The following is a 13344-nucleotide window of genomic DNA, read 5'->3' on the forward strand; positions in this document are numbered from 1 at the left end:
CAGTATTTTTTAAGACATCACAAAATAACAACCCAAATAACATTAGTTCTATAGCTCGCCTCTGACCATTCTCCACATTCTCTGTTAAAGTTTCAGTGGGAAAAGAGTCTGTGTAGAACATTGCTGTGTGAATTTGGTGAGGGATGTTCTCTGGATCTCCTCTCCTTTAATTTACAATTGGGCGAGAGGTGTCAACCGCCCAGAAGCTCCCCTGTGTGTGTGAGAGGGTCTGATTACTGTCATCCATTGCCAAGCTGATCTGATCCAGCCGGATCCTCACAGGATAGTCATGACAGGATGAAGGATGCAGGTAAAAACAGGGCTTCTGTTAACACTGTCCTCTCTCCTCCTGTAGGGCCGACCCACCAGCACCAAACCCATCGCCAGTATCTTTGCCTGGACCAGAGGGCTGGAACACCGAGGCAAACTGGATGGAAACCCAGACCTCATCAAGTAATAACTACTAAAACCCTGTAATATCTCAATAACTACTAAAACCCTGTAATATCTCATTAACTACTAAAACCCTGTAATATCTCATTAACTACTAAAACCCTGTAATATCTCAATAACTACTAAAACCCTGTAATATCTCAATAACTACTAAAACCCTGTAATATCTCAATAACTACTAAAACACTGTACTATCTCAATAACTACTAAAACCCTGTAATATCTCAATAACTACTAAAACCCTGTCATATCTCAATAACTACTAAAACCCTGTAATATATCAATAACTACTAAAACCCTGACCTGTAATATATCAATAACTACTAAAACCCTGACCTGTAATATCTCAATAACTACTTAAACCCTGTAATATATCAATAACTACTAAAACCCTGACCTGTAATATCTCAATAACTACTAAAACCCTGACCTGTAATATCTCAATAACTACTAAAACAATGTAATATCTCAATAACTACTAAAACCCTGTAATATCTCAATAACTACTAAAACCCTGTAATATCTCAATAACAACTAAAACCCAGTAATATATCAATAACTACTAAAACCCTGACCTGTAATATCTCAATAACTACTTAAACCCTGTAATATATCAATAACTACTAAAACCCTGACCTGTAATATCTCAATAACTACTAAAACCCTGACCTGTAATATCTCAATAACTACTAAAACAATGTAATATCTCAATAACTACTAAAACCTGTAATACATCAATAACTACTAAAAAACCTGTAATATCTCAATAACTACTAAAACCCTGTAATACATCAATAACTACTAAAACCCTGTAATATCTCAATAACTACTAAAACCCTGACCTGTAATATCTCAATAACTACTAAAACCCTGACCTGTAATATCTCAATAACCACTAAAACCCTGTAATATCTCAATAACTACTAAAACCTGTAATATCTCAATAACTACTAAAACCTGTAATATCTCAATAACTACTAAAACCCTGTAATATCTCAATAACTACTAAAACCCTGTAATATATCAATAACTACTAAAACCCTGACCTGTAATATCTCAATAACTACTAAAACCCTGTAATATCTCAATAACTACTAAAACCCTGTAATATATCAATAACTACTAACACCCTGACCTGTAATATCTCAATAACTACTAACACCCTGACCTGTAGTATCTCAATAACTACTAAAACCCAGTAATATATCAATAACTACTAAAACCCTGACCTGTAATATCTCAATAACTACTTAAACCCTGTAATATATCAATAACTACTAAAACCCTGACCAGTAATATCTCAATAACTACTAAAACCTGTAATACATCAATAACTACTAAAACCCTGTAATATCTCAATAACTACTAAAACCCTGTAATATCTCAATAACTACTAAAACACTGACCTGTAATATCTCAATAACTACTAAAACCCTGACCTGTAATATCTCAATAACCACTAAAACCCTGTAATATCTCAATAACTACTAAAACCTGTAATATCTCAATAACTACTAAAACCTGTAATATCTCAATAACTACTAAAACCCTGTAATATCTCAATAACTACTAAAACCCTGTAATATATCAATAACTACTAAAACCCTGACCTGTAATATCTCAATAACTACTAAAACCTGTAATATCTCAATAACTACTAAAACCCTGTAATATCTCAATAACTACTAAAACGTGTAATATCTCAATAACTACTAAAACGTGTAATATCTCAATAACTACTAAAACCCTGTAATATCTCAATAACTACTAAAACCCTGACCTGTAATATCTCAATAACTACTAAAACCCTGACATGTAATATGTCAATAACTACTAAAACGTGTAATATCTCAATACCTACTAAAACCCTGACCTGTAATATATCAATAACTACTAAAACCCTGTAATATCTCAATAACTACTTAAACCCTGTAATATCTCAATAACTACTAACACCCTGACCTGTAATATCTCAATAACTACTAAAACCCTGTAATATCTCAATAACAACCAAAACCCTGTAATATATCAATAACTACTAAAACCCTGTAATATCTCAATAACTACTAAAACCCTGACCTGTAATATATCAATAAGTACTAAAACCCTTTTATATCTCAATAACTACTAAAACCTTGTAATATCTCAATAACTACTAAAACCCTGACCTGTAATATATCAATAACTACTAAAACCCTGTAATATTTCAATAACTACTAAACCCCTGTAATATCTCAATAACTACTAAAACCCTGTAATATCTCAATAACTAATAAAACATTGCAATATCTCAATAACTACAAAAACCTTAAAATATCTCAATAACTACTAAAACCCTGTAATATCTCAATAACTACTAAAACCCTGACCTGTAATATCTCAATAACTACTAACACCCTGACCTGTAGTATCTCAATAACTACTAAAACCTGTAATATATCAATAACTACTAAAACCCTGACCTGTAATATATCAATAACTACTAAAACCCTGACCTGTAATATCTCAATAACTACTTAAACCCTGTAATATATCAATAAGTACTAAAACCCTGACCTGTAATATCTCAATAACTACTAAAACCCTGACCTGTAATATATCAATAAGTACTAAAACCCTTTAATATCTCAATAACTACTAAAACCCTGTAATATCTCAATAACTACTAAAACCCTGACCTGTAATATATCAATAAGTACTAAAACCCTGTAATATCTCAATAATTAATAAAACCCTGTAATATCTCAATAACTACTAAAACCCTGTACTATCTCAATAACTACTAACACCCTGACCTGTAATATCTCAATAACTACTAAAACCCTGTAATATCTCAATAACTACTAAATCCCTGTAATATCTCAATAACTACTAAAACCCTGTAATATCTCAATAACTACTAAAACCCTGACCTGTAATATCTCAATAACTACTGAAACCCTGTAATATCTCAATAACTACTAAAACCCTGTAATATCTCAATAACTACTAAAACCCTGACCTGTAATATCTCAATAACTACTAAAACCCTGTAATATCTCAATAACTACTAAAACCCTGTAATATCTCAATAACTACTAAAACCTGTAATATCTCAAGAACTACTAAAACGTGTAATATCTCAATAACTACTAAAACCCTGTAATATCTCAATTTCTACTAAAACCCTGTAATATCTCAATAACTACTAAAACCCTGACCTGTAATATCTCAATAACTACTAAAACCCTGACCTGTAATATCTCAATAACTACTAAAACCCTGACCTGTAATATATCAATAACTACTAAAACCCTGTAATATTTCAATAACTACTAAACCCCTGTAATATCTCAATAACTACTAAAACCCTGTAATATCTCAATAACTAATAAAACATTGCAATATCTCAATAACTACAAAAACCTTAAAATATCTCAATAACTACTAAAACCCTGTAATATCTCAATAACTACTAACACCCTGACCTGTAGTATCTCAATAACTACTAAAACCTGTAATATATCAATAACTACTAAAACCCTGACCTGTAATATATCAATAACTACTAAAACCCTGACATGTAATATCTCAATAACTACTTAAACCCTGTAATATATCAACAAGTACTAAAACCCTGACCTGTAATATCTCAATAACTACTAAAACCCTGACCTGTAATATATCAATAACTACTAAAACCCTTTAATATCTCAATAACTACTAAAACCCTGTAATATCTCAATAACTACTAAAACCCTGACCTGTAATATATCAATAACTACTAAAACCCTGTAATATCTCAATAACTACTAAACCCCTGCAATATCTCAATAACTACTAAAACCCTGACCTGTAATATCTCAATAACTAATAAAACCCTGTAATATCTCAATAACTACTAAAACCCTGTACTATCTCAATAACTACTAACACCCTGACCTGTAATATCTCAATAACTACTAAAACCCTGTAATATCTCAATAACTACTAAATCCCTGTAATATCTCAATAACTACTAAAACCCTGACCTGTAATATCTCAATAACTACTGAAACCCTGTAATATCTCAATAACTACTAAAACCCTGTAATATCTCAATAACTACTAAAACCCTGTAATATCTCAATAACTACTAAAACCTGTAATATCTCAAGAACTACTAAAACGTGTAATATCTCAATAACTACTAAAACCCTGTAATATCTCAATAACTACTAAAACCCTGACCTGTAATATCTCAATACCTACTAAAACCCTGACCTGTAATATCTCAATACCTACTAAAACCCTGACCTGTAATATATCAATAACTACTAAATCCCTGTAATATCTCAATAACTACTTAAACCCTGTAATATCTGAATAACTACTAAAACCCTGTAATATCTCAATTTCTACTAAAACCCTGTAATATCTCAATAACTACTAAAACCCTGACCTGTAATATCTCAATAACTACTAAAACCCTGACCTGTAATATCTCAATAACTACTAAAACCCTGACCTGTAATATCTCAATAACTACTAAAACCCTGTAATATCTCAATAACTACTAAACCCCTGTAATATCTCAATAACTACTAAAACCCTGTAATATCTCAATAACTAATAAAACATTGCAATATCTCAATAACTACAAAAACCTTAAAATATCTCAATAACTACTAAAACCCTGTAATATCTCAATAACTATTAAAACCCTGATCTGTAATATCTCAATAACTACTAACACCCTGACCTGTAGTATCTCAATAACTACTAAAACCTGTAATATATCAATAACTACTAAAACCCTGACCTGTAATATATCACTAACTACTAAAACCCTGACATGTAATATCTCAATAACTACTTAAACCCTGTAATATATCAACAAGTACTAAAACCCTGACCTGTAATATCTCAATAACTACTAAAACCCTGACCTGTAATATATCAATAAGTACTAAAACCCTTTAATATCTCAATAACTACTAAAACCCTGTAATATCTCAATAACTACTAAAACCCTGACCTGTAATATATCAATAACTACTAAAACCCTGTAATATCTCAATAACTACTAAACCCCTGCAATAGCTCAATAACTACTAAAACCCTGACCTGTAATATCTCAATAACTAATAAAACCCTGTAATATCTCAATAACTACTAAAACCCTGTACTATCTCAATAACTACTAACACCCTGACCTGTAATATCTCAATAACTACTAAAACCCTGTAATATCTCAATAACTACTAAAACCCTGTAATATATCAATAACTACTAAAACCCTGACCTGTAATATCTCAATAACTACTAAAACGTGTAATATCTCAATAACTACTAAAACCCTGTAATATCTCAATAACTACTAAAACCCTGACCTGTAATATCTCAATACCTACTAAAACCCTGACCTGTAATATATCAATAACTACTAAAACCCTGTAATATCTCAATAACTACTTAAACCCTGTAATATCTGAATAACTACTAAAACCCTGTAATATCTCAATTTCTAATTAAACCCTGTAATATCTCAATAACTACTAAAACCCTGACCTGTAATATCTCAATAACTACTAAAACCCTGACCTGTAATATCTCAATAACTACTAAAACCCTGTAATATCTCAATAACTACTAAAACCTGTAATATCTCAATACCTACTAAAACCCTGACCTGTAATATATCAATAACTACTAAAACCCTGTAATATCTCAACAACTACTAAAACCCTGTAATATCTCAACAACTACTAAAACCCTGACCTGTAATATATCAATAACTACTAAAACCCTGTAATATCTCAATAACTACTTAAACCCTGTAATATCTGAATAACTACTAAAACCCTGTAATATCTCAATTTCTAATTAAACCCTGTAATATCTCAATAACTACTAAAACCCTGACCTGTAATATCTCAATAACTACTAAAACCCTGACCTGTAATATCTCAATAACTACTAAAACCCTGTAATATCTCAATAACTACTAAAACCTGTAATATCTCAATACCTACTAAAACCCTGACCTGTAATATATCAATAACTACTAAAACCCTGTAATATCTCAACAACTACTAAAACCCTGTAATATCTCAACAACTACTAAAACCCTGACCTGTAATATCTCAATAACTACTAAAACCCTGTAATATCTCAATAACTACTAAACCCCTGCAATATCTCAATAACTACTAAAACCCTGTAATATCTCAATAACTACTAAAACCCTGTAATATCTCAATAACTACTAAAACCCTGTACTATCTCAATAACTACTAACACCCTGACCTGTAATATCTCAATAACTACTAAAACCCTGTAATATCTCAATAACTACTAAAACCCTGACCTGTAATATCTCAATAACTACTGAAACCCTGTAATATCTCAATAACTACTAAAACCCTGAAATATCTCAATAACTACTAAAACCCTGTAATATCTCAATAACTACTAAAACCCTGACCTGTAATATCTCAATAACTAATAAAACCCTGTAATATATCAATAACTACTACAACCCTGTAATATCTCAATAACTACTAACACCCTGACCTGTAATATCTCAATAACTACTAAAACCCTGTAATATCTCAATAACAACCAAAACCCGTAATATATCAATAACTACTAAAACCCTGTAATATCTCAATAACTACTAAAACCCTGTAATATCTCAATAACTACTAAAACCCTGTAATATCTCAATAACTACTAAAACCCTGACCTGTAATATCTCAATAACTACTAAAACCCTGTAATATCTCAATAACTACTAAAACCCTGTAATATCTCAATAACTACTAAAACCCTGTAATATCTCAATAACTACTAAAACCTTGTAATATCTCAATAACTACTAAAACCTTGTAATATCTCAATAACTACTAAAACCCTGTAATATCTCAATAACTACTAAAACCCTGACCTGTAATATCTCAATAACTACTAACACCCTGACCTGTAGTATCTCAATAACTACTAAAACCTGTAATATATCAATAACTACTAAAACCCTGACCTGTAATATCTCAATAACTACTAAAACCCTGACCTGTAATATCTCAATAACTACTTAAACCCTGTAATATATCAATAACTACTAAAACCCTGACCTGTAATATCTCAATAACTACTAAAACCCTGTAATATATCAATAACTACAAAAACCCTGATCTGTAATATATCAATAACTACTAAAACCCTGTAATATCTCAATAACTACTAAAACCCTGACCTGTAATATCTCAATAACTACTAAAACCCTGTAATATCTCAATAACTACTAAAACCCTGCAATATCTCAATAACTACTAAAACCCTGACCTGTAATATCTCAATAACTACTAAAACCCTGTAATATCTCAATAACTACTAAAACCCTGTAATATCTCAATAACTACTAAAACCTTGTCCTGTAATATCTCAATAACTACTAAAACCCTGTAATATCTCAATAACTACTAAAACCCTGTAATATCTCAATAACTACTAAAACCCTGTAATATCTCAATAACTACTAAAACCCTGTAATATCTCAATAACTACTAAAACCCTGCAATATCTCAATAACTACTAAAACCCTGTAATATCTCAATAACTACTAAAACCCTGACCTGTAATATCTCAATAACTACTAAAACCCTGTAATATCTCAATAACTACTAAAACCCCGTAATATCTCAATAACTACTAAAACCCCTGTAATATCTCAATAACTACTAAAACCTTGTAATATCTCAATAACTACTAAAACCCTGTAATATCTCAATAACTACTAAAACCCTGTAATATCTCAATAACTACTAAAACCCTGACCTGTAATATCTCAATAACTACTAAAACCCTGTAATATCTCAATAACTACTAAAACCCTGTAATATCTCAATAACTACTAAAACCCTGACCTGTAATATCTCAATAACTACTAAAACCCTGTAATATCTCAATAACTACTAACACACTGACCGGTAGTATCTCAATAACTACTAAAACCTGTAATATATCAATAACTACTAAAACCCTTACCTGTAATATATCAATAACTACTAAAACCCTGACCTGTAATATCTCAATAACTACTAACACCCTGACCTGTAGTATCTCAATAACTACTAAAACCTGTAATATATCAATAACTACTAAAACCCTGACCTGTAATATATCAATAACTACTAAAACCCTGACCTGTAATATCTCAATAACTAATAAAACCCTGTAATATCTCAATAACTACTAAAACCCTGTAATATCTCAATAACTACTAAAACCCTGTAATATCTCAATAACTACTAAAACCCTGACCTGTAATATCTCAATAACTACTAAAACCCTGTAATATCTCAATAACTACTAAAACCCCGTAATATCTCAATAACTACTAAAACCCCGTAATATCTCAATAACTACTAAAACCTTGTAATATCTCAATAACTACTAAAACCCTGTAATATCTCAATAACTACTAAAACCCTGTAATATCTCAATAACTACTAAAACCCTGTAATATCTCAATAACTACTAAAACCCTGACCTGTAATATCTCAATAACTACTTAAACCCTGTAATATCTCAATAACTACTAAAACCCTGACCTGTAATATCTCAATAACTACTAAAACCCTGACCTGTAATATCTCAATAACTACTAAAACAATGTAATATCTCAATAACTACTAAAACCTGTAATACATCAATAACTACTAAAAAACCTGTAATATCTCAATAACTACTAAAACCCTGTAATATCTCAATAACTACTAAAACCCTGTAATATCTCAATAACTACTAAAACCCTGTAATATCTCAATAACTACTAAAACCCTGACCTGTAATATCTCAATAACTACTAAAACCCTGACCTGTAATATCTCAATAACTACTAAAACCCTGTAATATCTCAATAACTACTAAAACCCTGTAATATCTCAATAACTACTAAAACCCTGTAATATCTCAATAACTACTAAAACCCTGTAATATCTCAATAACTACTAAAACCCTGTAATATCTCAATAACTACTAAAACCCTGACCTGTAATATCTCAATAACTACTAAAACCCTGTAATATCTCAATAACTACTAAAACCCTGTAATATCTCAATAACTACTAAAACCCTGACCTGTAATATCTCAATAACTACTAACACCCTGACCTGTAGTATCTCAATAACTACTAAAACCCTGTAATATCTCAATAACTACTAAAACCCTGATTAATATCTCAATAACTACTAAAACCCTGACCTGTAATATCTCAATAACTACTTAAACCCTGTAATATATCAATAACTACTAAAACCCTGACCTGTAATATCTCATTAACTACTAAAACCCTGTCCTGTAATATCTCAATAACTACTAAAACAATGTAATATCTCAATAACTACTAAAACCCTGTAATATCTCAATAACAACTAAAACCCAGTAATATATCAATAACTACTAAAACCCTCACCTGTAATATCTCAATAACTACTTAAACCCTGTAATATATCAATAACTACTAAAACCCTGACCAGTAATATCTCAATAACTACTAAAACCCTGACCTGTAATATCTCAATAACTACTAAAACAATGTAATATCTCAATAACTACTAAAACCTGTAATACATCAATAACTACTAAAACCCTGTAATATCTCAATAACTACTAAAACCCTGTAATATCTCAATAACTACTAAAACCCTGTAATATCTCAATAACTACTAAAACACTGACCTGTAATATCTCAATAACTACTAAAACCCTGACCTGTAATATCTCAATAACCACTAAAACCCTGTAATATCTCAATAACTATTAAAACCCTGACCTGTAATATCTCAATAACTAATAAAACCCTGTAATATATCAATAACTACTAAAACCCAGTAATATCTCAATAACTACTAACACCCTGACCTGTAATATCTCAATAACTACTAAAACCCGTAATATATCAATAACTACTAAAACCCTGTAATATATCAATAAGTACTAAAACCCTTTAATATCTCAATAACTACTAAAACCTTGTAATATCTCAATAACTACTAAAACCCTGACCTGTAATATATCAATAACTACTAAAACCCTGTAATATTTCAATAACTACTAAACCCCTGTAATATCTCAATAACTACTAAAACCCTGTAATATCTCAATAACTAATAAAACATTGTAATATCTCAATAACTACTAAAACCTTGTAATATCTCAATAACTACTAAAACCCTGTAATATCTCAATAACTACTAAAACCCTGACCTGTAATATCTCAATAACTACTAACACCCTGACCTGTAGTATCTCAATAACTACTAAAACCTGTAATATATCAATAACTACTAAAACCCTGACCTGTAATATATCAATAACTACTAAAACCCTGACCTGTAATATCTCAATAACTACTTAAACCCTGTAATATATCAATAACTACTAAAACTCTGACCTGTAATATCTCAATAACTACTAAAACCCTAACCTGTAATATATCAATAAGTACAAAAACCCTTTAATATCTCAATAACTACTAAAACCCTGTAATATCTCAATAACTACTAAAACCCTGACCTGTAATATATCAATAACTACTAAAACCCTGTAATATCTCAATAACTACTAAACCCCTGCAATATCTCAATAACTACTAAAACCCTGACCTGTAATATCTCAATAACTAATAAAACCCTGTAATATCTCAATAACTACTAAAACCCTGTACTATCTCAATAACTACTAAATCCCTGTAATATCTCAATAACTACTAAATCCCTGTAATATCTCAATAACTACTAAAACCCTGTAATATCTCAATAACTACTAAAACCCTGTAATTTCTCAATAACTACTGAAACCCTGTAATATCTCAATAACTACTAAAACCCTGAAATATCTCAATAACTACTAAAACCCTGTAATATCTCAATAACTATTAAAACCCTGACCTGTAATATCTCAATAACTACTAAAACCCTGTAATATCTCAATAACTACTAAAACCCCGTAATATCTCAATAACTACTAAAACCCCGTAATATCTCAATAACTACTAAAACATTGTAATATCTCAATAACTACTAAAACCTTGTAATATCTCAATAACTACTAAAACCCTGTAATATCTCAATAACTACTAAAACCCTGACCTGTAATATCTCAATAACTACTAAAACCCTGTAATATCTCAATAACTACTAAAACCCTGTAATATATCAATAACTACTAAAACCCTGACCTGTAATATCTCAATAACTACTAAAACCCTGTAATATCTCAATAACTACTAACACACTGACCGGTAGTATCTCAATAACTACTAAAACCTGTAATATATCAATAACTACTAAAACCCTTATCTGTAATATATCAATAACTACTAAAACCCTGACCTGTAATATCTCAATAACTACTAACACCCTGACCTGTAGTATCTCAATAACTACTAAAACCTGTAATATATCAATAACTACTAAAACCCTGACCTGTAATATCTCAATAACTACTAAAACCCTGACCTGTAATATCTCAATAACTAATAAAACCCTGTAATATCTCAATAACTACTAAAACCCTGTAATATCTCAATAACTACTAAAACCCTGTAATATCTCAATAACTACTAAAACCCCGTAATATCTCAATAACTACTAAAACCCCGTAATATCTCAATAACTACTAAAACCTTGTAATATCTCAATAACTACTAACACCCTGACCTGTAATATCTCAATAACTACTTAAACCCTGTAATATATCAATAACTACTAAAACCCTGACCTGTAATATCTCAATAACTACTAAAACCCTGACCTGTAATATCTCAATAACTACTAAAACAATGTAATATCTCAATAACTACTAAAACCCTGTAATATCTCAATAACTACTAAAACCCTGTAATATCTCAATAACTACTAAAACCCTGTAATATCTCAATAACTACTAAAACCCTGACCTGTAATATCTCAATAACTACTAAAACCCTGTAATATCTCAATAACTACTAAAACCCTGACCTGTAATATCTCAATAACTACTAAAACCCTGACCTGTAATATCTCAATAACTACTAAAACCCTGTAATATCTCAATAACTACTAAAACCCTGTAAAACATCAATAACTACTAAAACCCTGTAATATCTCAATAACTACTAAAACCCTGTAATATATCAATAACTACTAAAACCCTGTAATATCTCAATAACTACTAAAACCCTGTAATATCTCAATAACTACTAAAACCCTGACCTGTAATATCTCAATAACTACTAAAACCCTGACCTGTAATATCTCAATAACTACTAAAACCCTGTAATATCTCAATAACTACTAAAACCCTGTAATATCTCAATAACTACTAAAACCCTGTAATATCTCAATAACTACTAAAACCCTGTAATATCTCAATAACTACTAAAACCCTGTAATATCTCAATAACTACTAAAACCCTGACCTGTAATATCTCAATAACTACTAAAACCCTGTAATATCTCAATAACTACTAAAACCCTGTAATATATCAATAACTACTAACACCCTGACCTGTAATATCTCAATAACTACTAACACCCTGACCTGTAGTATCTCAATAACTACTAAAACCTGTAATATATCAATAACTACTAAAACCCTGACCTGTAATATATCAATAACTACTAAAACCCTGACCTGTAATATCTCAATAACTACTTAAACCCTGTAATATATCAATAACTACTAAAACCCTGACCTGTAATATCTCATTAACTACTAAAACCCTGTCCTGTAATATCTCAATAACTACTAAAACAATGTAATATCTCAATAACTACTAAAACCCTGTAATATCTCAATAACAACTAAAACCCAGTAATATATCAATAACTACTAAAACCCTCACCTGTAATATCTCAATAACTACTTAAACCCTGTAATATATC

At 30.3% G+C, this 13344-nt stretch overlaps 1 protein-coding gene across 1 annotated transcript in view; it reads left to right on the forward strand.

The window, feature by feature from the left end:
- The first annotated feature begins 304 nt into the window (after positions 1-304).
- LOC123725101 (isocitrate dehydrogenase [NADP], mitochondrial-like) overlaps positions 305-13344 on the forward strand; it is a 79537-nt gene continuing 66497 nt past the window's right edge. Inside the window, exons 1-2 of the mRNA XM_045688877.1 lie at positions 305-310; positions 356-453. Of these exons, the coding sequence (XP_045544833.1) occupies positions 305-310; positions 356-453 (104 nt within the window). The remainder of the gene's footprint in view (positions 311-355; positions 454-13344) is intronic.

This window comes from Salmo salar, chromosome ssa11, assembly GCF_905237065.1.
Source record: "Salmo salar chromosome ssa11, Ssal_v3.1, whole genome shotgun sequence".
Lineage (NCBI taxonomy): Eukaryota > Metazoa > Chordata > Actinopteri > Salmoniformes > Salmonidae > Salmo > Salmo salar.